Source organism: Microcebus murinus, chromosome 21 (genome assembly GCF_040939455.1).
Source record: "Microcebus murinus isolate Inina chromosome 21, M.murinus_Inina_mat1.0, whole genome shotgun sequence".
Lineage (NCBI taxonomy): Eukaryota > Metazoa > Chordata > Mammalia > Primates > Cheirogaleidae > Microcebus > Microcebus murinus.
This window is the reverse complement of record NC_134124.1, coordinates 38,765,296-38,791,898: the sequence shown is the minus strand read 5'-3', so window position 1 is coordinate 38,791,898 and position 26,603 is coordinate 38,765,296. Positions and strand designations below refer to the sequence as shown.

The window sequence follows — 26,603 nt, the reverse complement described above, 5'->3', positions numbered from 1 at the left end:
CAGACCGAGTTTTCTAAACTCCCAACCTAATATACTTTGCCTCATGGAATTTTTAAAAAATCACATAAACACTGCCTGCCAAATGCAGAACCAATAACACTGCCCTCAACAGCTCAGCACAGTATTTTCCAAGTAGGAATCTGTTTTGTATTCTTTTAATATTAGCTCACTAAATATGAAATGTCCTATTTTGAATCAAAAGTGTAGTTTATTACATGTCAGACAAGAAGCAGTACAGTTAGTCAAAGTATGTGCCTAAACTATCAACACAGTTTTGCCATCTCAATGGTAGCTTGCGTATGCCAACAGTGAAGCCTGGAGAGCAAGTGGTGATGAAATTGTGAAAGGCGCTTTCCACAGCTTGTTGAGAATTGAGTATTTTTCCTTGTGAGAAGTGGTCAAAGCCTGGAAGAAGTGGTAGTCAGTTGGTCCGAGGTCTGGTGAACACAGTGCGTGACAGAATGTTTCCAGGTCCAGCTGCTGTAGTTTGAGCAGCATTGTTTGTGTGACATGTGGTTGAGCATTGTTTTATAAGAGGATTGGCCTGTCTCTATTGACCAAACTCAGCTGCTCAATCGCAAGCATCCTCATCATTTCATCCAATTGGTTGCAGCAGATAGCCACTATAATCGACTGACCAGGTTTCATGAAGCTGCAGTGGTTAATAAGAGCGCTGGACCACCAAACAGACACCATTAGCTTTTTCTGATGAACATTTGGTTTTGGACTGTGTTTCAGCACTTCATCTTTGTCCAACTATTGTGCTGAATGCTTGCGACTGTCAAAGAGAATCAATTTTTGAGGCAAGATGGCTGACCTGAGACACCAGCTGCCAGAGGGTGTCAGCAAGAAGTTTTAGATGACAGAGAAAAAAATAGATTGGGGTCTGAAAAACGGATAGATGTGGGTCTGAAGGAAGGGTGCCAGAACCGTCTGGAGGCTCCACGAGAAGAAGCTGAGGTGCAGAACAAGAAGGAGCAAAGTATCGGCAAAGATCAACCCCCAAGAGGCTTGGAGTCCAGAGAGAAGGGTAGGTGGAGCAGTTTGTTTCTCCCTCCCTCACATCTCTGACAGTCGGTAGGTTCTTGAGTGGCTGGAGAGACTTGTTGCTCACACGTGCCTGGAGGTTGCTGCCACCAGTGAGCTGGGAGCTTCTGTGGACAAGACACCAGGCTCCCAGCCCCCTGGGGCGCTTTCCACCCCACAGACCCCAGCTGGGACAGCAGGTGCCATATTGCTTCTCAAACACCATGTGCCTTTGTTCTCCTCAGGTTTCATCTTGTTTGTTCCCAACTCTGGCCTAGACTGCAGGAGCCACAGGAGTCCAGTGGGTCCTGGGTAATCTGCGTGACACTAGAGGCTGGACATTCTAGGCAGACTGCCTCCCGCAGAGAGGGTTAGAGACCACCACAGTGGTCTTTTCTTCCCCTTCCCCTCCCCTCCATGGCTGCTGAGAGACACAACTGAGCCACACCACGGCTTCCACAGAGAGTGGGGCTCAGGTCTTTCCTCTTGGGGTCTTACAGCTCAGTCTGTGAGCTCCCTGCTCACTGGCCCTCACTAGTGCTGCTTGCCAAGTTGTTCCATCAAAGTGGGGCATGTCACAATGTGGAGGGACATCGATCCAGCTTGGGTACGCAGTGGGTGACTTGGGACCAGAGTACTTCTCCCTGGCATGGTCTGGGATTGATCTTCTTGGTCTTTGGAGGGGAGGGAGTCCACATGGGCAGATCTAGGGGGACAGTGCAGAGTGAGTCCTAGTTGCAGCATGCTCGAGAGGCAACCCTTCCCCAATGGAGGGGTCTCACTGCCGGCAGATATCTGGGAGGCAGATGGGAGAACCATGGGAGAGAGGAGGCAGGAGAGGAGTGAGGCCCACTGCAGACTGCCAGACTGTGAATCTCAGATGGCCCCTCCTGCACAAGCAAACTTTCTAGTTGGGTAGGGCCACTTCAGCCTCTCCCTGGTAGCTTTGCCCAGGAGCTGGGAACAGACCTTTGACCCCTGCAAAAACAGCTACCTAACCTAACAGCTACTTTACCTTACCTAAACAGCTTCTGTAGAGCTTGAGGGCAGGCTCACCCAGCAAAGCCCCGCCCAGACACACTCCCTCACCTGCCTCTGCTATGGCAGAGAATAAGCACTCACCTGGAAGTTCCAGGGCCCACCCACCACCTGGGGCATTCAAGTGCTTCTCCTGAGGGACTAGAGCTGGTCATGGGATGCAAAAACAACATTGCAGCTTGTTCCTTCCAGCAAGCGCCATCTACTGACAGGGAGCTCAATTTGCACGGCCTTTACATTTACTAACTCAATTTTGCAGGGGTGAGGGGGTCTAAGGAGTGGCCATTTGGGGAAGTGCCTACCCCTCCCCACAGAAAAACTGTGCTACTGGATAATGGTCGAAGGAACCCACTCTGGTACCTTAGCATACAAGCATTTAACCCCTCCTCCGTGAATAGCCCTCCCAGTTAGGAGAGCCTGTCCTAACCCTCCTACCAGAGACTCCCCCTAGTGGCCAGAAAATCAACTTCTGATCCATGTCAAGTTTTTCCAAAGCCTTTCAGACTCCCACAATCCAGCCATGGTTTGTCTTGCTCCTTCCTCCAACTCAGAGGGAGTAGAGCTACAGAGTTCCTCCCTAAAGCATTTGTATGCCCCACCTGGGAACCAAGGCTTACCATGGGCACAAAAGACCTTCTCGGCAGCTTGCTTCTCCATGCAAACATCAATCAATGACAGGGGAAACAATCCCATAGCTAAGCATAGTGCCACCCAACTCAAGCAAACAGGAAACAGCTGATTCATAATCAAAAGTATCACCTACCATCAGCAAGATTAAGGCAGGGACCTAACTCACTGCACATTGTTGGGAAGAGGTAAAGATAGTAGATCACAGGTAACTCAAGAAGATCACCAAATGTGCTAGAACATCCCATAAGCAACTCAGGATCAGCAGTCCTCTCCCAGGCATGCTCAAGGATTGATCTTTGAGGACTTAGAGACAGGCCTGTAAGTCAGGCCTAGCACCCACAGGTCTCAACTGAGAGGCCAGAAGAGAAGGAGTCAGTGAAAGAACTCTGGAAACATGAAAAATGAGAGGGAAAGGATGCCCCACAAATAAAACAACTCCTTACCAACTGATAGCAACTATACCGAAAAGACTGAAATGACAGATGAAGCATTTTCAATATGGATTGTAAGGAAGCTCAATGAAATACAAGAAAAAATAAAAACGCAACACAAAGAAACCATAAAAACAATGCAGGAAATGAATGAAAAATGTACTAAGGAAATTGAATTATTAAAATAAAATCAAACAGAGCTTCTGGAAATGAAAAATTCATTTAAGGAAATACAAAACACAGTAGAAAGCCTTAAGAATAGGCTAGATCAGGCAGAAGAAAGAATTTCAGAGCTTGAAGACAACACCTATGAGTCAAAGAGAAAGAACTGAGAAATAATAGGAATAAACAAAATCTACAAGAAATATGGGATTGTGTAAAGAGGACTAACATAAGAATCAAAGGCATCCATGAGGGCAAAGGAGAAAATACATAGGGGTTGGAAAACCTATTTGAGGGAATAATTGAGAAGAACTTTTCTGGTCTTGCTAGAAATCTACACATCCAAGTACAAGAAGCTCAAAAACCCCTGGGAGATTCATTCATTGCGAAGAAGCAATCACTATGACAAACAGTCATCATACTGGTCAAAGTAAACATGAAATAGGCACTTCTATGAGCCCTAAGGCGAAAACAATAGGTAACTTACAAAAGAAGAGCCATCAAACTAACTGCACATTTCTCAACTAAGACTTTACAAGCCAGAAGGGACTGTGGCTCCATTTTCAGTCTTCCCAAACAGAATAATGGCCAGCCTAGAATTTTGTAGCATGTAAAATTAAGTTTCTTAGATGAGGGAGAAATAAAGACTTTCTCAGACAAGCAAACACTGAGAGAATTTGTCAAGACCAAACCTGCCCTGCAGGAAGTACTCAGAACTGCATTATACAAGACTCGGCACAATAGTCACCCATTGCTGTAAAATCACCCAAAAGCTAAAGCTCAGAGTCCATATACCATAATGGCTCAAGTGGTAAAATAAAGCAATAAAGTTCTCAACATGAACAAAAATCCACCCCACTTATCAATTCTTTCAATAAATGTGAAGGCTCGAACTGGCCACTCAAGAGACATAGGCTGGCTGAATGGATTAAAAAATACTAATACAAGCCACTTATCTGTCGTCTCCAGGAAACATATCTAACCTACAAGTACTCATTCAGACTCAAGGTGAAGGGATGGAAAACAATATTCCATGCAAATAGAAACCAAAAGAAAGCTAGTGTAGCCTTTCTCATATCAGATGACAGACTTCATATCAGCAAAAGAAAGAAAAAGATGGTCATTATACAATACTGAATGGAACAATTCAACAAGAGGACCTAACAATCTGAAATATTTATGCACCTAACACAGGTGAGCCCAGATTCATAAAGCAAACACTATTTGGTCTATTTTCCTTTTTTAAAATTTTCTTTTCTTTTTTTGAGACAGAATCTTACTCTATTGCTCCAGGTAGAGTACAGTGGTGCAGGGATAGCATCATAGCTCACTGCAGCTCAAACACCTGAGCTCAAGTGATCCTCCTGCCTCAGCCTCCTGCTGGGATTACAGGTACATTCCATGATGACCAGCTAATTTTTCTATTTTTTAGTAGAGACAGAGCCTCACTCTTGCTCAGGTTGGTCTCAAACTCCTGAGCTCAAGCAATCCTCCTGCCTCAGCCTCCCAGAGTGCTAGGATTACAGGTGTGTGCCACCACACATGGCCCTTACTTGATCTAAACAAATTAATAAACAGCAGCATTACAATAGCCAGGCACTTCAACATTCCACTGACAGAACGAGACAGATCCTCCAAGTAGAAAATAAGCAAAGAAATAATGGACTTAAACGGAACTCTAGAACAAATGGGCATAACAGACATTTACAGAATATTCTACCAAAAAGCCACTGAATATATGTTTTTCTCATCAGCTCCTGGAACATTTTCTGAGATGGATCAAATCCTAGGCCACAAAACATGTCTCAACAAAGTTAAAAAAATAGAAATTATACCATGTATCTTCTCAGTCCACAGTGAATATAATTAGAAATCAGCTCCAACAGAAACACTCAACTCTATACAAGGTCATAGAAACTAAATAACCTACTGCTGAATGATAGCTGGGTCAAGGAGGAAAATTAAGATGGAAATCAAAAGCTTATTTGAACTAAATGATAAATGGGACACAAGTTATCAAAAATCTGTGGGATATAGCTAAAACAGTACTGAGAGGAAAATTCATAGCTCTAAAATGCCTACATCAAAAAGACAGAAAGACCACAAATCAACAATTTAATGAATCATCTCAAATAACTGGAAAAGGAAGAGTAAACCAATCAACTCAGCAAAAGAAAAGAAATAATCAAGATCAGAGCAGAACTAAATGAAATTGATAATAAAATAATTACACAGAAGATTAATGAAACATAAAGTTGGTTCTTTGAAAAGATAAACAAAATTGACAGGCCTCTTCCTAGATTAACCACAAGCAGAAAAGAAAGAACTCTAGTAAGCGCAATCAGAAATGAAAAAAGGAGAAATCACAACTGATACCATGGAAATACAAAATATCATCTTGGAATATGATAAAAATCTCTATGCACACAAACTTGAAAACGTGGAGAAAATTGACAAATTCTTGGAAACACTCAGCCTCCCTAGCTCAATCAGGAAGAAATAGAATTCCTGAGCAGACCAATATCAAGTATCAAAATTGAAGCAGCAATAAAAAAATCTTCCAACAAAAAAAGTCCCAGACCAGATGGTTTCACACTGAAATTTTACCAGACCTTCAAAGAAGAACTGGTACCTATAAGGTAGGAATTATTCCATAACATCAAGAAGGAAGGAATCCTTCCCAACTTGTTTTATGAAGCCAATATCACCTTAATACCAAAGCCAGGAAAGGACACAACAAATAAAGAAAATTATAGACCAATATCCTGTAGAACAGCATGCAAAAATTCTCAGTAAAATCCTAGCAAACCAGCCGGGCGGGGTGGCTCACGGCCTCTGGAAGGCCGAGGTGGGTGGATCACTTGAAATCAGGAGTTCAAAATCAGCCTGAGCAAGAGTGAGACCCCGTCTCTACTATAAATAGAAAGAAATTAATTGGCCAACTAATATATATAGAAAAAAATTAGCCGGGCATGGTGGCGCATGCCTGTAGTCCCAGCTACTCGGGAGGCTGAGGCAGGAGGATCGCTGAGCCCCGGAGATTGAGGTTGCTGTGAGCTAGGCTGATGCCACGGCACTCACTCTAGCCTGGGCAACAAAGTGAGACTCTGTCTCCAAAAAAAAAAAAAAAAAAAAAAAATCCTAGCAAACCAAATGCAGCTGCACATCAAAAAAATAATCCACCATGAGCAAGTGGGCTTCATCCCAGAGAAGCAAGGATGGTTCTACATATGCAAATCTATAAATGTGAATCACCATGTAAATAGAAGCAAAAACAAAGACCATATATGATCCTCTCAACAGATGCAGAAAAGTATTTGACAAAATCCAGCACCCTTTTACGATAACAGCTCTTAACAAAACAGGCATAGATGGAACATGACTCAATATTATCAAAGCCATATATGATAAACCCACAGCCAACATCATACTGAATGGGGAAAAATTGAAAAATTGAAAGCATTCCTGCTTAGAACTGGAACCAGATAAGGTTGCCACTTTTGTTCAACATAGCTCTGGAAATCCTGGCCAGAGCAATCAGACAAGAGAAGGAAATCAAGGGTATCCAAAAAAAATGAAATTACTGCTCTTTGCTGACGATATGATCTTATATCCAGACAACCCCAAAGATTCTGTCAACAGACTCCTGGAATTAATAAATAGATTCAGCAAAGTCTTAGGTTACAAAAATCAACATATATAAATCAGTAGCATTCCTATATACCAACAACAGTTAAGCTGAGAGTCAAATCACTCAATGCCTTTCACAACAGCAACAAAGAAAATAAAATACCTAGGAACATATTTAACCAAGGAGGTTAAAGAACTCTAAAGGGAGAACTACACAACACTGAGGAATGAAATCACAGAGGACATAAACAAATAGAAAAACACCTCTTGGTTATGGACAGGCAGACTCAACACTGTTAAAATGTCTATATTACCCAAAGTGATTTACAGATACAATGCAATGCCCATTAAAACATCAACATTGCCGGGCGCGGTGGCTCACGCCTGTAATCCTAGCACTCTGGGAGGCTGAGGCGGGCGGATTACTCGAGGTCAGGAATTCGAAACCAGCCTGAGCAAGAGCAAGACCCCGTTTCTACTATAAATAGAAAGAAATTAATTGGCCAACTAATATATATATAAAATTAGCCGGGCATGGTGGCGCATGCCTGTAGTCCTAGCTACTCGGGAGGCTGAGGCAGAAGGACTGCTTGAGCCCAGGAGTTTGAGGTTGCTGTGAGCTAGGCTGACGCCACGGCACTCACTCTAGCCTGGTCAACAAGCGAGACTCTGTCTCAAAAAAAAAAAAAAAAAAAAAAAAATCAACATCATTTTTTGCAGATCTAGAAAAAATAATTCTACACTTCATATGGAAACAGAAAAGAGCCTGAATAGCCCAAGCAACTGTAAGCAAAAAGAACAAATCAGGAGGCCTCACGTTACCAGACTACAAGGCTACAGTAACCAAAACAGCATGGTATAAGAACAGAGACATAGACCAGTGGATCAGAACAGAGAACCCAGATATAAAACCATCCTCATATTGCCATCTGATCTGTAACAAAGCAGACAACAACATACATTGGGGAAAAGAATCCCTATTCAATAAATAGTGCTGGGAAAACTGGATAGCCATATGTAGAAGACTGAAACAGATCTGCATCTCTCACCACTCACAAAAATTAATTCACAATGGATAACAGACTTAAACCCAAGGTATGAAACTGTAAGAATTCTAGAAGAGGTTGGAAAAACTCTTACAGATATCAGCCTATGCAAAGAATTTATGAAGACCCCCCCAAAGGCAATCACAGCAACAACAAAAATAAATAAATGGGACATGATTAAATTAAAAGGCTTCTGCACAGCCAAGGAAACAATAGAGTGAATAGACAACCTACAGAATGGGAGAACATATTTGCATGCTACACATCTCATAAAAGGCCAATAACCAGAATCTACAAAGAACTCAAGTGAATTAGCAAGAAAATATCAAACAACCCCATTAAAAAGTGGGCAAAGGACATGAACAGAAGCTTTTCAAAAGAAGACAGACAATTGGCCAATAAATATATGAAAAATGCTCAAAATGTAATCATCAGGGAAATGTAAATCAAAACCAAAATGAGATGTCACCTAACTCCAGTGAGAATGGCTTTTATCAAAAAGTTCTAAAACAACAGATGCTGGCATGGATGCAGAGAGAAGGGAACGCTTACACACTGTTGGTGGGACTGCAAACTAGTAGAACCTCTATGGAAAGTAGTATGAAGATACCTAAAGAACTAAAAGTAGACCTACCATTTGGTCCAGCAATACCCACTACTGGGTATTTAGCCAAAGGAAAAAAGGACATTTCATAAAAAGACACTTGCACTAGAATGTTTATAGTAGTACAAGCCACAATCGCAAAGATATGAAACCCAAGTTCCCATCAATACGTGAGTGTATTAATAAAGAGTGGTATGGCCGGGTGCGGTGGCTGACGCCTGTAATCCTAGCACTCTGGGAGGCCGAGGCGGGCAACTTGCTAGAGGCCAGGAGTTCGAAATCAGCCTGAGCAAGAGCGAGACCCCGTCTCTACTATAAATAGAAAGAAACTAATTGGCCAACTAATATATATACAGAAAAAATTAGCCGGGCATGGTGGCACATGCCTATAGTCCCAGCTACTTGGGAGGCTGAGGCAGGAGGGTCACTTGAGCCCAGGAGATTGAGGTTGCTGTGAGCTAGGCTGATGCCACGGCACTCAATCTAGCTTGAGCAACAAAGTGAGACTCTGTCTCTAAATAAATAAATAAATAAACAAACAAACAAACAAATAGAGTGGTATATATATACCATTGAGTACTACTCAGCCATAAAAAATAGTAAACTAATATAAGTGTAACAATCTGGATGGAACTGGAGACCATCCTTTTAAGTGACATATAGCAGGAATGGAGAAACAAACACTACATGTACTCACTACTAAATTGGAACTAATAGATCAACACTCACATGTGCATATGGTAGTAAAATTCAACTGAAATCAAGCAGGTGAGAGGGGGAAGGAAGGGATGGGTTAATCCACACCCCAATGGGTACAATGCACACTATCTGGGTGATGGACACACATAATGTTGACTCAAACTGTACAAAAGCAATTTATGTAACCAAAACATTTGTACTCCTATAGTAATATGAAAAAAAAAAAAAGGAATATTTGTCCTTATCTACTATTTGGAAGAATACATTTTTGATTATTTTTCTATAAAAAATCCATTTCTCATCAGACGTAACAATATAGTACAGAAATGGTTCGCCTTTATGTCATGACAGCAAAGAAAGGCAAGCTTTGAGATGATTTTTCTTCTGACACTTGTTTAATTCACACGGAACCCATCTATCCAGCTTCTTTACCTTGCCGATTTATTTCAAATGGTCCAATATTATTGGAATAGTAATGTCAAACCTTGCTGCTAATTCACAGGTAGGTTGAGATGGATTCACTTCCACTACAGGTTTCAGCTCATCATTGTCCACTTTGGTCTCAGGTTGTCCACGTGGCTCATTTTCAAGATTAAAATCACTAGAATGGAACTTCTCAAACCTTGGAAGTACTGTGTGTTCATTAGCCACATCCTTCCCAATCACTTCATTGATATTTCCAGCTGTCTACAATGCACGATGGAACTCATATTTGAAAATAACATGAATTTTTGACTTATCCATGGTTTCACAAAAATTGCTCTGAAAATTTTTTGAAAAATAATCACAAGCCAAAATGTACATTTGAGAGATTGAGGATATACCATCACAATAAAAATAAAATAAGAAGGGTCAAAGTGAAATGTCAGAGACAACAACTGTCAAACTTTAGCACTTAAGGAAATCAGACATTTCATACTTAATAACCTAATGAATATTGAGGTTTAACTTCAACTAAGAGAACGGTAATAACAGACATATAAATGTATATTAACTTTTAGAGTTTCTAGGTATGACCAACTTTCTAAATTAGAATTCACTCAATGGATCATTTTTTTTATACAACAATTATTTATTAAGTACATACCAATACTTGGTTTTCTACTTTGTTTATAAAATCTATGCAAAGAAGAAAATGCTATTATTTAGTAGTTCCAATAAAGGTAGAGGGGTATCTCATCCTAAAGATTTGATATTTATCACTAGGATGGTTCTAAGTTCATAGGCTTCATCCTATACTTAGCTTTGGCCACATAAATGACAAAATGTGAATATTTCTGTAAAATATCCTAGAAATGACATTTACAGATGGACTCGTGTTTTGGGGCCACATGTTGAGACTGGTCAAAAGAATTTTATAGTTAAGTTATGCTTCACCTATGAAACTTCCAGGAATTTTAGAGATGCTAAAATGGCTTAAGTAATTAGTAAATGGTATTCACCACTGCTCTATCTTGAGGAAAAGAATGCACTGGAATTTTTACTTGAAAGCATGTGTATAAAGACAAATACTAGGTGACATGATCAAATAAATTGGTTAACTCTGTCTATTTTATCTTACTCTTGAATTCTCATTAAGATGTGAAAGTATTCAGTTAAATTGTGAAAGTCAAATTGCACTTTAAAAGCAGATATGGAGGGAGGATCAAGATGGCGGACGAGAAACACCGCCAGACAGAGTGTCTCTGCAGAAAAGACAGATTCTAGCAGAAATTAGAAAAAAGAAGCAAGAAGGCGAGCATACAGCAGATGAGGGCCGGAAGGAGGAATACCTGAGACACCAGGAGACTCCACGGGAGGAGGCTGCGGAGCAGAACTGGAAGCTGAGACCGCCGGAGCAGCCCGGAGACCAGCGGTAAGGGTAGGTGGATAAATCACCTTTCCCCTCCCCTGCATTTGGGACTGCTGGTGGGCTCCCCAGCGGGTGGAGAGACCCGCGGACACCAGCCCAGAGACAGCCGCCGCCAGCTAGCGGTGAGCCTGTAGCAGACACGGCACCAGACTCCCAAATCCCTGTGCACCCCCGTGTGCACAGACCCAAGCTGCGGGGCAGGCGCCATATTGCCTCCTTCTCCCCTCCGCCCACCCTACCTGTGGCTGCCCAGAGAGACAATACCGCCACCAGCCGGAGGCACCTCCAGGGAACGGGATCTTCCCTTTTGGGACCCTACAGCTGACTAAGGGGAACTCAAGACTGTGAGCTCCCTACCCGCCAGCCCTCCCAGGTGCTGCTGGCACGGTGTTCCCAGGAGAACGGTGCTGACTCAGAGGCTGAGAGACACAGACACAGCTTGGGCTCCCTGTGGGTGAATTGGGACCAGAACTCCTCTCCCTAGTGGGGATACAGTTTGAACTCTGGGACCCAGAGATCGGACCTGCAGACCAGATCCCATGCACCGAGGTCTAGCTTTGCTGGGGCACAGAAGGGATATTTGTGAACAGCCTGCAGAGGTGTGTGTGCCTCCAGGGGCAGATCAGTGTCCTAGAGGGCAACCCTCCCACCAAAGGGAGGCTGTGCGGCCAGCCCAGGCAGTGTTTCTCCGCAAGGAACCTCCCCACAGGCAACCTCCCCGCAGGCATCACAATCCGGGGAGGCCTGGTGGCCTGTGGTCTGGCCTGCTGGCAGAGGCCCAGGAGTAGCTGTGGAGTTGGGGAGGGTGGAAAGAAGCGAGGCCCGCTTCAGACTGCGGGTCTCAGACAGCCCCACCCCCACACCCAGACTTTCTGGCTTAGCGGGACCATTCCAGCCCCGCCCTGAAAGCTTTTCCTGGAAGCAGAAAACAGAACTTTGACCCCTGCTAACGGCATTGGTGGTGCCTGAGGGCAGGCTTACCCAACCCAGCTCTGCCCAGAACAAGAGCTGATAACAGGACACAAAATCAACAGCATAGCCTGTTCCTCCAAGCAAGCGCCACCTACTGACAGGGACGGCATCCTGCACAGCCTTTTCATGGCACCCACTGACTCATTATACAGGGAGTGGTCGAATCTCACCCACAGACACCACCTAATGGCTCAGAAACTAAATAAGGCGTGTGAATACCCAAACAAAAACCTAAAGGAAAGAAACAACAACTGATCGACATGGGTAGAAATCAGCGAAGGAACTCAGGAAATATGAAGAACCAAACGGAAAACACACCCCCAAAGAGGAGCACCAGCCCCCTAGAAACGGACACCAACCCAAATAAGGCAACCAAAATGACAGAAGAGGAATTTCGTATGTGGATCATAAGAACACTCACTGAACTGCAACAACAACTCAATAACCAACACAAAGGCCGGGCGCGGTGGCTCACGCCTGTAATCCTAGCACTCTGGGAGGCCGAGGCGGGCGGATTGCTCGAGGTCAGGAGTTCAAAACCAGCCTGAGCGAGACCCCGTCTCTACCAAAATATAGAAAGAAAATTAATTGACCAACTAAAAATATATATACAAAAAAAGTTAGCCGGGCATGGTGGCGCATGCCTGTAGTCCCAGCTACTCGGGAGGCTGAGGCAGGAGGATCGCTTGAGCCCAGGAGTTTGAGGTTGCTGTGAGCCAGGCTGACGCCACGGCACTCACTCTAGCCTGGGCAAGAAAGTGAGACTCTGTCTCAAAAAAAAAAAAAATAAAATAAAAATAACCAACACAAAGAAACCACAAAAAGCATCCAGGATTTGGAAAAAGAAATGGACACAATGAAGAAAAGTTTAACCGAACTCCTGGAAATGAAGACTCAATTCAGGGAACTACAAAATACAGTGGAAAGTCTCAAGAACAGGGTAGATCAAACAGAAGAAAGAATCTCAGAGCTTGAAGATAACACCCTCCAACTAAATAAAACCATCACAGAGATAGAGCAGAGAAACAAGAGAAAAGAGCAAAGCCTACAAGAGATGTGGGATTATGTGAAGAAACCTTATGTGAGGGTCATAGGGTTACCAGAAGGGGAAGAAGACAACACCCAAGGGTTGGACAAGCTATTTGAAGATATAATAGAGGAAAATTTCCCAGGCCTTGCTCAAAATCTTGATATACAAGTTCAAGAAGCTCAGAGGAGCCCTGGGAGATTCAATGCAAACAGGAAGACATCACGACATGCAGTCATCAGACTGACCAAAATATCAACTAAAGAGGCCCTTCTAAGAGCTGTAAGATGAAAGAAGCAAGTGACATACAAGGGAAAGCCAATTTGAATAACACCAGACTTCTCTAATGAGACTTTACAAGCAAGGAGAGACTGGGGCCCCATTCTCACTCTTCTGAAACAAAACAATGCCCAGCCTAGAATCTTATTCCCTGCAAAACTAAGCTTCATATATGAAGGAGAAATAAAGACATTTCAGACAAGCAAAGTCTCAGAGAATTCACCAAGACAAGACCAGCCCTACAAAAAGTACTCAAAACAGTGCTACGCACGGAACACCATGATAAAAACTCACGAATATAAAAACAACCAAAACCCAAAGATTAAAGGCCAGATAATACAATGGCTCAAGAGAGAAATCAAAGCAACAACATCCAACCCAACAGAATGAACAGTAATCTACCTTACCTATCAGTTCTCTCAATAAATGTGAATGGCTTAAACTCTCCACTCAAGAGACATAGGCTGGCTGAATGGATAAGAAAATACAGGCCAAGTCTATGCTGTCTTCAGAAAACACATCTAACCTGCAAGGATGCATATAGACTAAAAGTAAAAGGGTGGAGATCAGTATTCCAGGCAAGTGGAAGCGAAAAGAAGGCTGGCGTGGCAGTTCTAATTTCAGACAATTTAGTTTTTAAACCAACAAAAGTAGTGAAAGACAAAGAGGGTCATTATCTAATGGTGAAGGGCATACTTCAACAAGAAGAGATAACAATTTTAAATATATATGCACCCAACTTAGGTGCACCCAGTTTCATAAAGCAAACCTTACTGGATCTAAGCAAAAGGATTAATAGCAACTCCATAATCACCAGAGATTTCAACACCCTACTGACGGCACAAGACAGATCCTCCAAACAGAAAATTAATAAAGAAATAATGGACTTAAACAAAACCCTGGAACAACTGGGTCTGACTGACATCTACAGGACATTCTACCCAAAATCCACTGAATATACGTTCTTCTCATCAGCTCACGGGACATTCTCTAAGATTGACCATATCCTAGAGATTTACACAAAGTAAATCTCAAGAAATTTAAAAAAATAGAAATCATACCATGTACCTTCTCAGATCTCAGTGGAATAAAAGTAGAAATCAACCCTAACAGAAACTCACATTTCTACACAAAAACGTGGAAATTAAACAACCTCCTACTAAATGATTACTTCATAAATGAAGAAATCAAGATGGAAATAAAAAAAATTCTATACTCCTACACTGCTGGTGGGACTTCAAATTAGTTCAACCTCTGTGGAAAGCAATATGGAGATACCTTAAAGCGATACAAGTGAATCTACCATTTGATCCAGCAATCCCATTGCTGGGCATCTACCCAAAAGATCCAATGACACTCTACAAAAAAGACACCTGCACTCGAATGTTTATAGCAGCACAATTCATAATTGCAAGGCTGTGGAAACAGCCCAAGTCCCCATCAATCCAAGAATGGATTAATAAAATGTGGTATATGTATACCATGGAGTACTATTCAGCTCTAAGAAACAATGGTGATATAGCACATCTCATATTTTCCTGGTTAGAGCTTAAACCCACACTATTAAGTTAAGTTTCCCAAGAATGGAAAAACAAGCACCACATATACTCACCAGCAAATTGGTATTAACTGAACAGCACCTAAGTGGTCACATAGGTACTGCAGTAATAGGGTATTGGGCAGGAGGGAGGGGGGCGGGTATATACATATATAATGAGTGAGATGTGCACCATCTGTGAGATGGTCATGCTGGAGACTCAGACTTGTGGGGGGAGGGAGGGAAATGGGCATTTATTGAAACCTTAAAATCTGTACCCCCATAATATGCCGAAATAAAAAAAAAAAAAAGAATTGCTATAAAAGCAGATATGGATATAATTATTATGTGCCAATTAACAAAAAAGCAGATATGGAAAAATTATATATTGTACGATTCCATTTATATGAAATATCCAGAATAGCGAAGTTCATAAAGACAGAAAATAGACTAGTACTTGCCTGGGGAGAAAGAAGAACTGGGGACTGCTAATGGGTGCGAGGTGTCTTTTTGGACTGATAGAAATGCTCTAAAATTATATTATGGTGATGGTTATATAACTTTGTGAATATGCCACCCAAACTACTGATTTTCATGGTATATGAATTATACATTACTATTTTAAAAAAGCAGATATGGTCATATGATAGTAGATGCTGTAGTGTATCACCCAGATCTGTGCTTTGGGACCAAGGTACTCATTCTAGAAACTAGCTGGGCCAGCTGGCTAAGTCCCTTTCCCAGGGTCCCTCCCCAAACTGTTCTCAACCAAAGTGAGCTGCCTGTATCCAATAACTGGAAAATGCAAGCGCGCAAAGGCCCAGCCTCCTTGCCCGAGTTGGGACAACGCCGAAGGCCGATTTGCTCACAGCGCCACCACAGGATCAGATGAAGCCTTTGTTTCAAACATGCTCAATCCTTATCTTAGACAACTGGTATCAGGAGTGGTCCTAGAAAGCAGACTCTAAGATGGCATCTTGGAGCTATCACAGTGTGGAACATCAAATGGAAACATCTGAAGCTGCTGTTCTATTCCCCGGCCAAAATAATAAAGAAAAAATAAAATCACATCCCAGGAGGAATGGCAGACATTAGTGCCACATGTAGATCTAAAGAATGAAGGGGCATGGTGATGAATTTTAAGTGCCAACTTGACTAGGTGACTGGGCTTAGCTGCTTGGCCAAACACCAGTCTAGATGTTGCTATGAAGGTATTTTTTTAGATGTAATTAAAATTTAAATCAGGCTGGGCGCGGTGGCTCACACCTGTAATCCTAGAACTCTGGGAGGCCGAGGCGGGCAGATTGCTCGAGGTCAGGAGTTTGAAACCAGCCTGAGCAAGAGCGAGACCCTGTCTCTACTATAAATAGAAAGAAATTAATTGACCAACTAATATATATAGAAAAAATTAGCCGGGCATGGTGGCGAATGCCTGTAGTCCCAGCTACTTGGGAGGCTGAGGCAGTAGGATTGCTTGAGCCCAGGAGTTTGAGGTTGCTGTGAGCAAGGCTGACGCCACGGCACTCACTCTAGCCTGGGCACCAAAGTGAGACTCTGTCTCAAAAAAAAAAAAAAAAAAAAAAAAAAAGCCATGTGAATCTATGGTGAGCCCCAGTATGAGAATCACAATGTGATTGCTAGGTTCTACAGCAAGGCCATGCCATCTGCGCAACTTGAAATCAGCTCATGGATAGATATTTGGCCCTGGTAGAGCCTGACCTTCTGACCATGCCATATCAAATGAGCATGCATCAACAATTGCCCATCAGGATCTGGGATCTGAGATTCACCAAGTCATAAGGTCAGGCAGGCTCAACAACAATCCACTGCAGGACAGAAGAGGTACACCAGCACTGAGCACAAGCAAGGCTGGAGGGCACGGTGAGCCACACAAGCAGGAAACTGAGACCCTGTAATGTGTACTACTGTTGCTCCAGTGCTTCTCTGTTGCTCATGCATATGGCTACATGGAGGCTCCCTTATGACTGGCTTTTGAAGGAGGATAAGAACAAACTTGCTTCATGGATGATGTGGTTTGGTATGTAAGAATGGAAAATGGATGGTATCTGCATTACAGTCTCACTCAGGGATAGCCCTGAAAGACAGTGATGATAGGAAATTCTTCCATGGGCAAGTGTTAGGTGGTGCACCTGGTCAACCACTTCATATGGGAAAAGAAGTGGCCCAAGTTAAGAATATGTGAAGACTCATGGCCTGGAGAGTAGAGAATGGTTCACTGGTTGGCTAAGGGCCTGAAAGGAAACAGATTTAGGAGGCTGAGGACAAGGAATTTAGGGGAAGAGGCAGGTGGAAGCACCCATGGGAGTAGACACAAAGTGTGAAGATCTTTGTGTTATATGTGAATGCCTACCAGCCAGCATCCACCACAGAAGAGACAGTAGCAACCCAAAGAACAGTTCAGCCAATTGACTCAACAGTCTCTGTTGTCTTAGTGCTGGCACAATGGGCTTGTAAGAGAATCCACAGTGGCAGGGACGGAGGCTATGCCTACACCTGCTGTTTTTTTTTTAATGTAGAAAACAAAAATGGAACATTTATTCATAACTCAAAAGAAACACTAACCAGGTGGGGTAAGAGATTAAATATAAACACAGCAAGGTCCAACCCAGCCCTATTTCTCTGAGGCTGCATGGTCAAATGTTATCTTGGAGAGAACACCTGGACAAGAGGACCTGTCAGTGACATCTCCAGTCTGGACTCTTGCTGCATTTTTGGCCACCTTTCCTCTTGCCCTTGGGTGGACCCACAACAAAACACCAGTCAACATCACATCATTGAGTCCCTCCACAGCAGCCTGTGTCTCCTTGTATGTTTCACATTCAACTAGAGTACCCCTTCAGGTACCCTGTTTGCCTGTCTAGATTGAGGTGGATGTTTTTTACTTCCCCATATTCTGCCAATTTGTCACAGATGTCTTTTTCAGTGGCTTTCTCATGGACTGCAGTGACAAAGAGAATCCAGCTTTCAGCACAGTGTTGTGCTCCAGGTTCACTGCTACCCTGCTCTACCCTGTCATAATCCTCATACATCCTCGCACTCAGGATCCCTATTCACAGCCAAACCTTTGGCTCTTCCGTTTTTTCATTTCTTCTTTCAGTTTGTGAATGCTCTCGTCCCCATCCTCATCCATGGCAAAATACTTGCCCCTGGCCTCGTGAAGACCCAGCACATCCAACATCTTGCCTTCGTTCAAGCTCTGTCTGTTGCCTACACCCAGTGTTATGAGCTTCTACTCAGCAAGGCTGATTTAGCTACTGCTGCTATTGAAAGTCCATCCTAACAGCAATGGAGGCCAATACTGAGATCCAGATATTGGATCATCTCTTGAAACTAACCTGTCACTTGGTGGTTAGTTAACTGCATTTGGACCTCTTCCACCTGGGACGGGGCAGCAATTCACCTTGACTGGAACTGACACATTCTGAGTATGGGTCTGCCTTTCCTGCCAGCAGGGCCTAGCCAGTACCAAGCACAGGTCTCACAGAATGTTTGATTCTCTGACATGGCGTACCACGTGACACCACTCAGGGGACCCACTTTAGAGCGAAGGAGATACAGAAGTGCAGCAATGGCCACAACATATGGCTCCATTGTTCCTACCATATACTGTACCAAATCTGCCAGCCTGGTAAAGCAATGGTTCTCAAAGGGAGGCAATTTTTGTCCCCCACAACAAAGAATTATCTGGCTCAAAATGTCGGTATGCCACTACTGAAAAACTCCATGAAAGAGCAATCAAGGAACAGCTGTAACACCAGCTTGGAGATGACTATCTGTGAGAATGGGGTACAGTATACATCCTAAATTCATGACTATTATATAGTACTATATTCCTAGTCAGTAGAAGACATGGGTCTGGGAACCAAAGGGTGAGAAGTGGCCTTGCTTACCATCATCCTAGTGACCCCCTTCAGGACTTTGTACTTCCCATCTCCACAACTCTAGGTGTCTGGGTCTAGATAGAAGTTCCAGTTCCCAGAGAAGGAATGCCTTCTACCAGAGGACACAGTAAGCATCTCATTAAACTTTAAAGCTGTGACTGCCAACCAATCAATTTAGAATGCCATGCCAAAAGTTTAGCAGACAAGGAAATGAGCCACTATATTGGAAGGAGCAATCGACCTGATCACCAAGAGGCAGAGCTGCTGATGGATGTCTCTTGGCACCCTCTGCCCAATTTTCATGGTAAGTGAACAAGTTCACTAGATATAAGCTGGGATGGGCATGGTGACCAGAGTCTCAGACTCCTCAGGGATGAGAGTTTGACCCAACTTGTCTTGACGAGAGAAGTGGTAGATGAGGTGGAAGGGCATCTGGAATGGGTAGTAGAAAGGGGAAAAGATGAGTTGCACCCTCCAGATCAGATGCAGCATTGAGAGCTGTAGCTTAGCACCCTCAACCTTATTCTTATAAGTTTCCCCAGGGGGAAAAAAACCCAATTAAACTAGATCATGCAGGCTTTTTTTTTTTTTGAGACAGAGTCTCACTTTGTTGCCCAGGCTAGAGTGAGTGCCGTGGCGTCAGCCTGGCTCACAGCAACCTCAATCTCCGGGGCTCAGCGATCCTCCTGCCTCAGCCTCCCGAGTAGCTGGGACTACAGGCATGCGCCACCATGCCCGGCTAATTTTTTGTATATATATTTTTAGTTGGTCAATTAATTTATTTCTATTTTTGGTAGAGACGGGGTCTCGCTCAGGCTGGTTTTGAACTCCTGACCTCGAGCAATCTGCCCACCTCGGCCTCCCAAAGTGCTAGGATTACAGGCGTGAGCCACCACGCCCGGCCTGATCATGCAGGCTTTTGTAGGCCACAGCAAGGAGTTTAGATAAGTTTATTTTCATAGTTAGAAAAAATTCCCAGTCCTTTTCCCTCACTCAGTTTCTAGGAAGTTGGAAGCTAGCCACATTATACTTCCCTGTTTGCTAGGCGGACAGTAGATGTCTTTCTGGAGAAATTCTACAGATACTGACATTTGGGGTCCTCCAATAAAACAGTCAGGTCCTTGCCCCATAATCCTATAGGGAAGCCCACCAGATGACAACCCCAATCCATCATGGAGAACTTCCAGTCTGCATTTCAGTGCCTCATTCTTTACAAACAAGCCAGGAAGGACTGTTGAGAAAAGCCTCTAAGATAATAGACAAGACTGAATCAACAGAGAGAGGAACTAAGAGATAAAGAGACAATTGTAAGGAATAAGAAAAAACTTCAAAAGTTATAATAAAGATCATTAAGGAAAAATCATTATGAGGACAATAATGCTTCCATAAAACAAGACAGGATACTATTTAAAAAATTGGGGGAAATTAAAAATTTAGTAGAAGTGTTAGAAGATCAACCTGAAAAAATTCTTCTGCAAGGCTAAATTAAAAAACAGCCTGGATACAGTGGCTCATATCTCTAATTCTAGCACTTTGGGAGGCTGAGGTAGGAGGAACACTTGAGTCCACGAGTTCGAGACCAGCTGGAGCAATATAGTAACACCTTGTCTCTACCATAATAATAAAAAAAAAAATTAGCCAGGCATGGTGGCATACACCTGTAGTCCCAGCTATGTGGGAGGCTGAGGCAGGAAAATCACTTGAGCCTGGGATTTCAAAGTTGCGGTGAGTTGTGATGACACCATTGCACTCCAGCCTGCGTGACAGAGTGAGACCCTGTCTCAAAAAACAAACAAAAAAACCCAAATAAAACGAGCTATGATTTAAAAATTCAGAGGAAAATTATTCCCACCCCAGAATCTGATATCTAGCCAAAGCTATCAATTAATAGGAAGGTAGAATTTTCAAAGGTACATGGTCTCAAAATTTACCTCCCTCACATCCTTTATTAGGAAGGTACTAAAAGACATACTTCACCAAAATGAAAGTGTAAACCACTTTGGAAAGAGGAAAACACAAGATTAAGAAAACCAAAAACTAGCAAAGAAGAGAGGTAATAGAAATTCTCAAGGTGATAATGAAAGGAAGTTCAAGGAGCACAGCTGTGTAGCAAGCCTAGAAAACAAGCAGCCCAGAAAGGAACAGGGCATGGGGCTCTAGGAAGAATATCCCCAAGAAAAACAAGAAACAGAGAAAATACCCAATGTATTAAATAGTTGTCTATAATGGAAGGAGTTTTACAGATCAGAGTTTGAGAATGAATTAGTGACCTAAGCAACTGAAAAAAAATGAGACAATTGTTAACTCCAGGAAAAACCAAGTTGTACAGGAAAGTAAATTTCATAATACTATTTATGTATCAGCAATAACAGTTGTCATAATAAATACTGAATATTAACCTAACCAAAAATTATGAAATAACTATATGTGGAGCATGAGGGGGTGAGGTAGGAGGGGAAGAGTGTTTGTGTTGATGGGGCGCTGCAAGAGAGTGAAAAAATCTGTGTCTTCCAGAGAAGGATGGCAAAAATAAAGTATAAAATTGAAAAAAAATCAATTAAATATAAGAATCCGCTAATAAGATGAAGGCAATTGCCTCTAGGAAGTCAGACTGAAAAAGGAGGAAGGTATATAGCAGGTAACTGCTTTTTTGGTCATAAACCTTGAGGTACCATTGGCTTTTAAAGCATGTGCATGCATTGACGAAAGTAAAAATTAAAAACAAAAAACCTGAATCTGAACAAAATGTGGCAAAATCTGTTAAACTGAGTGATGGGTATTCTGATATTTTATATGTCACTGTCTATTCTAATTTTAAAAATAATTTATAGTTTTTAAAGCTCCCTTTTCAGTTCTAGAAACCCCATTAATCTGTTATTCAATACAATGCTAATTGCCCCTATTATGTGGATGAGGAAGAGCACAAAAGTAGTAAAATATAATGTTCTTTATGTTAAAGGAAAAAAAACCAACTCTGTGGTTTTCTATAGTTTAAAAAAAAATCTTAAAACTGAATTACTTTTCTCCAAGTGAAGATTCTTTGATTTTTATTTTCAAACACTTAATATTACTTTAAAAAATATCTTGATAAGAAAGTCTTATTTGATACAGCAAAAAGTCCCAAGACATAATAAACATAACAAGTGGCGAAAAGCAAACTTCAGAATAATATGTATAAGTAGGAGCCCATTTACATATAGCAAAACCAATTAAGACCAAACCTCCTTAACATGTGTATATGTATAAATATACACAAAAATGCATGCAAAAGGATCTGGAAGAACAGACATAAACCGTCAGTATGGCTGCCTCTGGGGAGGCAGATGGCACCAGGGATGGCTAACGGGATTAGGCAGATGGAACCAAAGCAATCTGAGAGTTTATTCTCACTTGTTTTCATTGGTAATTAATACATACAGTAAGAATTTCAAGTGGCAAATAAGACATTAATACATGGTGAAAACACATCTCTCTCCTACTTATGCCCCCAGTTCTCTTCTCCAAAAGAATCCCTTCTTACTTGTCACTGTTACCTTTTAGCATTACTCCAAATATACAGAAGCTCATGTTTACATATAGTACTTACCTTTTAAAATAAAAATATTACACTAGTCATACTATTCTACTCCTTACTTTCTTCCTGCAAATGACTCTTGCCTTAGAAACAATGGAAGCTATTTTCCACATCCAGTTTACCTCCAGTCGGCCTTGCTGGGTTTTATACACCACTTGGGGGTTCTCCTGTAGTATGCTGCCATATAGCTCACGAAAGTGGGCTATGTTGGGCTTCACGATATTCAACACTTTTGTCTTATCCTCTCCAACAACCATCCGAAAGTCACCTAGTTAAAACAAACAGAAAAACAAATCTTCCATTGAGAATCCTCGGTCTGACCCATGATCTATGGTCCCCACATTGATACTGCACTGGCTCCACCTGGCAGGGTCCCTCACCAAAACACCTGCTTTTCCTCCTTAAAATGTGGACACTTTACCACCCAAGGAATGTAGGCACCTGTTTCGGGGGAAAGAGAGTCTCTCAAATCACAAAGCCCTTTATGCCAATTAAAATACAGTTACCTAAGTACAAAAGGTAGTCATGAGCGACAAGCTAATCTGCCTTTGTTTTCCAACACTGAAGCTTCTGTACTTACAGACTTTCATCTTCTGAACAAAACTCTGTGGTCAATCATGGAGACAGAAGCTGTGTACTATCACTTTAGACTTGTCCTAGACTTGTCCTTGCTTACTCATCGTTGACCTGTTTGCTGTGATTATGTAAGGACTTTAAAGTGCTTTACGAATATAATTAACCCTATTTTACTTGAGGAGGGCAAGATAAGGCTTAAAGTCCTATTAACAAGAGGTTTGCATTTAAGATGAAATTGATAGCAGATATAATTTTTTAAATTGCCAGTGGTGAGAAATTAGGAATGTTACATTTGCCTGTGGGATGAACTGAGCTACAAAACAAATAATTCCAAAGGACAAAAGCACTTTTTTTTCCCCATTCATCTAGAAGTAACAAAAGCACTTTTAAAACACATGAAAAGTGCCCTGTCTATGCCATTGCCCATCATCAGCAAGATGGAGGAAAAAAGTGATAAAATGGGCACACTTGAGTGAATGCCTGCTGAGCTAAGGCAAATTCGAAGAGGCCAGATACACGCAGGAGAGTCTTCCAGGTTAAGTGTGGTGAAGGCAACTCGGCTGAACCCTTTGCTGGACAGAAAGCAAGTCCTTCAAGGGAGTAGAGAGGTGGCAAGTGTAGGCAGACATCCCAACTGCTGAGGAATCCCCTGGCACCAGGATGACTATATAATTTACCGTCCAAACTAGGTCACTTTTGAGGGTGAAGCAGCACTATGAATAATTATACTAGGACAAGTATAAACTGAGGAAACCAGGACATATGGGTACCCTTGCCAATTTCTTTTCTCTGGAGGGGGCATGCAATCATAGAGGTCATCACCTGACACAACAGATTTTCCTAGAGCAAACTGTTGACTTGCCTCAGAAAAAGTAAAAATACAAAGATGCCCAATAGTATTAACTTCATTCAGTAAGGAATAAAATATGCTTTGTTTTTAAGTTTCAAAAGACCAACTTACTCTACAATTTGGTAGAATGCACCTGGGGACTGTAAGCATCAGAAAAACAGACTTCCAAACAGCCTCTGGAACCTTACCTGGGTGTAGATGAGGTCTGACTGTTCAGGTAAGTGAGCAGAAGTGAGTCCTAGTCACAACCAGCTGCTCAAATACGGATGAACTGTTTTCTCACTATTATTTTATAAGAGAAAGAGGCCGGGCGCAGTGGCTCACGCCTATAATCTTAGCATTCTAGGAGGCTGAGGAGACCAGTTTGAGCAAAAGCAAGACCCTGTCTCTACTAAAAATAGAAAAAATTAGCCAGGCATGGTGGTGCATGCCTGTAATCCCAGCTACTTGGAAGGCTGGGGCAGGAGGATCACTCGAGCCCAGTCTAAGGTTGCAGTGAGCTATGATGACACCACTGCACTCTAAGCCCAGGTAACAGAGCAAGACTGTCTCAAAAAAAAAAAAAAAGGTAACGTTTATTGATCATTTGGTGAGTACAAGGCACTGTTCCAAGTGCTCTGTGGTACAGCTTCTTTTAATTCACGTAGCTCTCTTCCTAGGCAGATACAATTCTATCCTCATTTAACATACAAGGCAACAAAGACACAGAGACTAAGAAACCCACTTAAGATTTCCCAAGAAGTGAAAATATACTACATATATAAAACTGTCCAATGAAGCTCTACTTATAATACTGAAATATTGGAAGCAACACAAATGTCCAACAATGGGGGAATGGAAGAGCTATGTTGGCACATCCATACCCTGTTAGTAACAGTGTGCAACCTCTAAAAATTACAATAATCAAACACAGCAAGATGGAAAGTGATCACATAATAACGTACAAGAAGAAATGAGGATACAAAAGTATAACAAAAAATCTGTGTAAAAAACCAGAAAAAACAAAACAAAGGGACTTTCTTTCAATGCTTTTTATTTTTAATAATATAATTATATATTTATATATGATTATTATATTATATATAATATTTTAATAATTTTGTTATTATTTCTTACAATGCTTATTTTGTTCTGATACAAAACACATTTATTGTGGATTTTTGTATGTGTGTGCTTTAATTTGCTATCTCATTTAGTCCCGGCAAAGCCCCTTAAAATAGATACCATTATTCTCAATTTTACAAATGAGGACATGGAGATGCATAGATAATTTGCCCAAGGTCCAACTGCCTCTCAGTATCAGGGCAGCGACATTTTAAGTGACTATTTTACTCTACTTTGTAATGTCGTTCCATTTCCCTCACTTCTATAATGTTTGCATATTACTTTCCAGCATTTTAAAATAAATACATGGTATGCACAGACATGATGACTTGACAAATGTGTATGGAGTGGTGGCTGGGTTAACTTTCAGTTGTGTAAATCCTTATGCTTTTATTGAGAGCCTACAAATGGACTCCACTCATCTTTGAAGGGATAAAATGTCATCAACCTCTGAAACTAACAGGGCGCCTTAAAGTGAAAGATCAGTTTGTATTACATAGAGTTCTAAATATTTGTGTCACTCCTTCTCTTTCTGTATGCTCCACAGACAAAGGTTCCTATATTTTAGACAGTAACTGAGAGGAGGACTATACTTTGCCAAAATATAAAAGCAAAATAATCCAAATTCTCCTTCTAAAAGAATAATTACATGCCATGGTTAAAGCATCTAGAAAATACTCGCGGCTCCCTGAGAACAAGGATTGGGGCTTGTTTATCTCCGTATCCCCAGCTCCTCGTGTACTGCCTGGCACATGGAAGACACAGAAATAAATGTTTGCTGAAGCGAATTTCTCCAACTGCTGTGCAGCAGAACTAGTTCAGGCTCAGGGGATAGTCAGCAAGCAGGCGTATTACTCGTTTCCTCAGAACAAAATGAGTAAAATCGTGGGCATAGCATGAGTCAGCATCTGATAAGAATTAATTTTTCTTATCTTTAGAGATCTATTTGCAACAAAACACAGTGATTGAGAAAAACTGACTGCTGACTTTTATTTTATGCCTTTACTAATGGTTTGAATTCTTGATTGCTCTACCCAGAAAAGTGCCTACATATAATATAAAAGGCAACCAAAAGGGTAATTTTTCTTTGACTTTGCAATGAGACAAGCTGAGAGGCTTGTAAATTAACTGTAGGTGGCCTTCTCTGTGATTCAGCCATGCAGCCAGCAGTCAGCAACCTTATTATGGACGTGTGAAGGTGAGGGGCTGTGTAGTCCAGGGGCAAGGCCCTGGCTTTCAACTCTGGCAGTGTCCCAGGGTGATTTGAGTCAAGTTACTTACACTTTCTGAGTCAGTTTCCTCCTCTGTAAAATGGCTTAACAATCATACTAACGTCACAAGGTTGCTTTCCAATTTGAATGAGTTAAGGTAAGCTTTGTAAGTAGCAAAGCTGATATTACTATTGTTATGATATGTATATAGGATGGGCAAAGGAAAGAGGGTAGAGGAAGCCCTGAGTCCTATAAGATAATAATTACTGGCCAACTTTTCCCCTTTTAAACTAATTATAATACTGCTCTCATTTCAGTTCCATGAATATTTGGGTGGTTACAAAGTTCCAGGACCTGTGCTAGACAACAGAGATACAGGTTGTACATCCCTAATCTGAATATCCAAAATCCAAAATGCTCCAAAATCTGAAACTTTTTGAATGCCAGCATGAT

At 41.8% G+C, this 26,603-nt stretch overlaps 1 protein-coding gene and 1 pseudogene across 4 annotated transcripts in view; both read right to left on the bottom strand.

Annotated features, from left to right (window-relative positions):
- The window catches only part of TAMM41 (TAM41 mitochondrial translocator assembly and maintenance homolog), a 58,546-nt gene that overhangs the window by 11,161 nt on the left and 20,782 nt on the right, over positions 1-26,603 (bottom strand). For all 4 annotated transcript variants that reach the window (XM_075996328.1, XM_012785260.3, XM_075996329.1 and 1 more), the window contains one exon: positions 22,532-22,677. In XM_075996328.1, the coding sequence (XP_075852443.1) occupies positions 22,532-22,677 (146 nt within the window). The remainder of the gene's footprint in view (positions 1-22,531; positions 22,678-26,603) is intronic.
- Positions 16,492-22,525, bottom strand: LOC105882666 (RNA-binding protein 8A pseudogene; annotated as a pseudogene).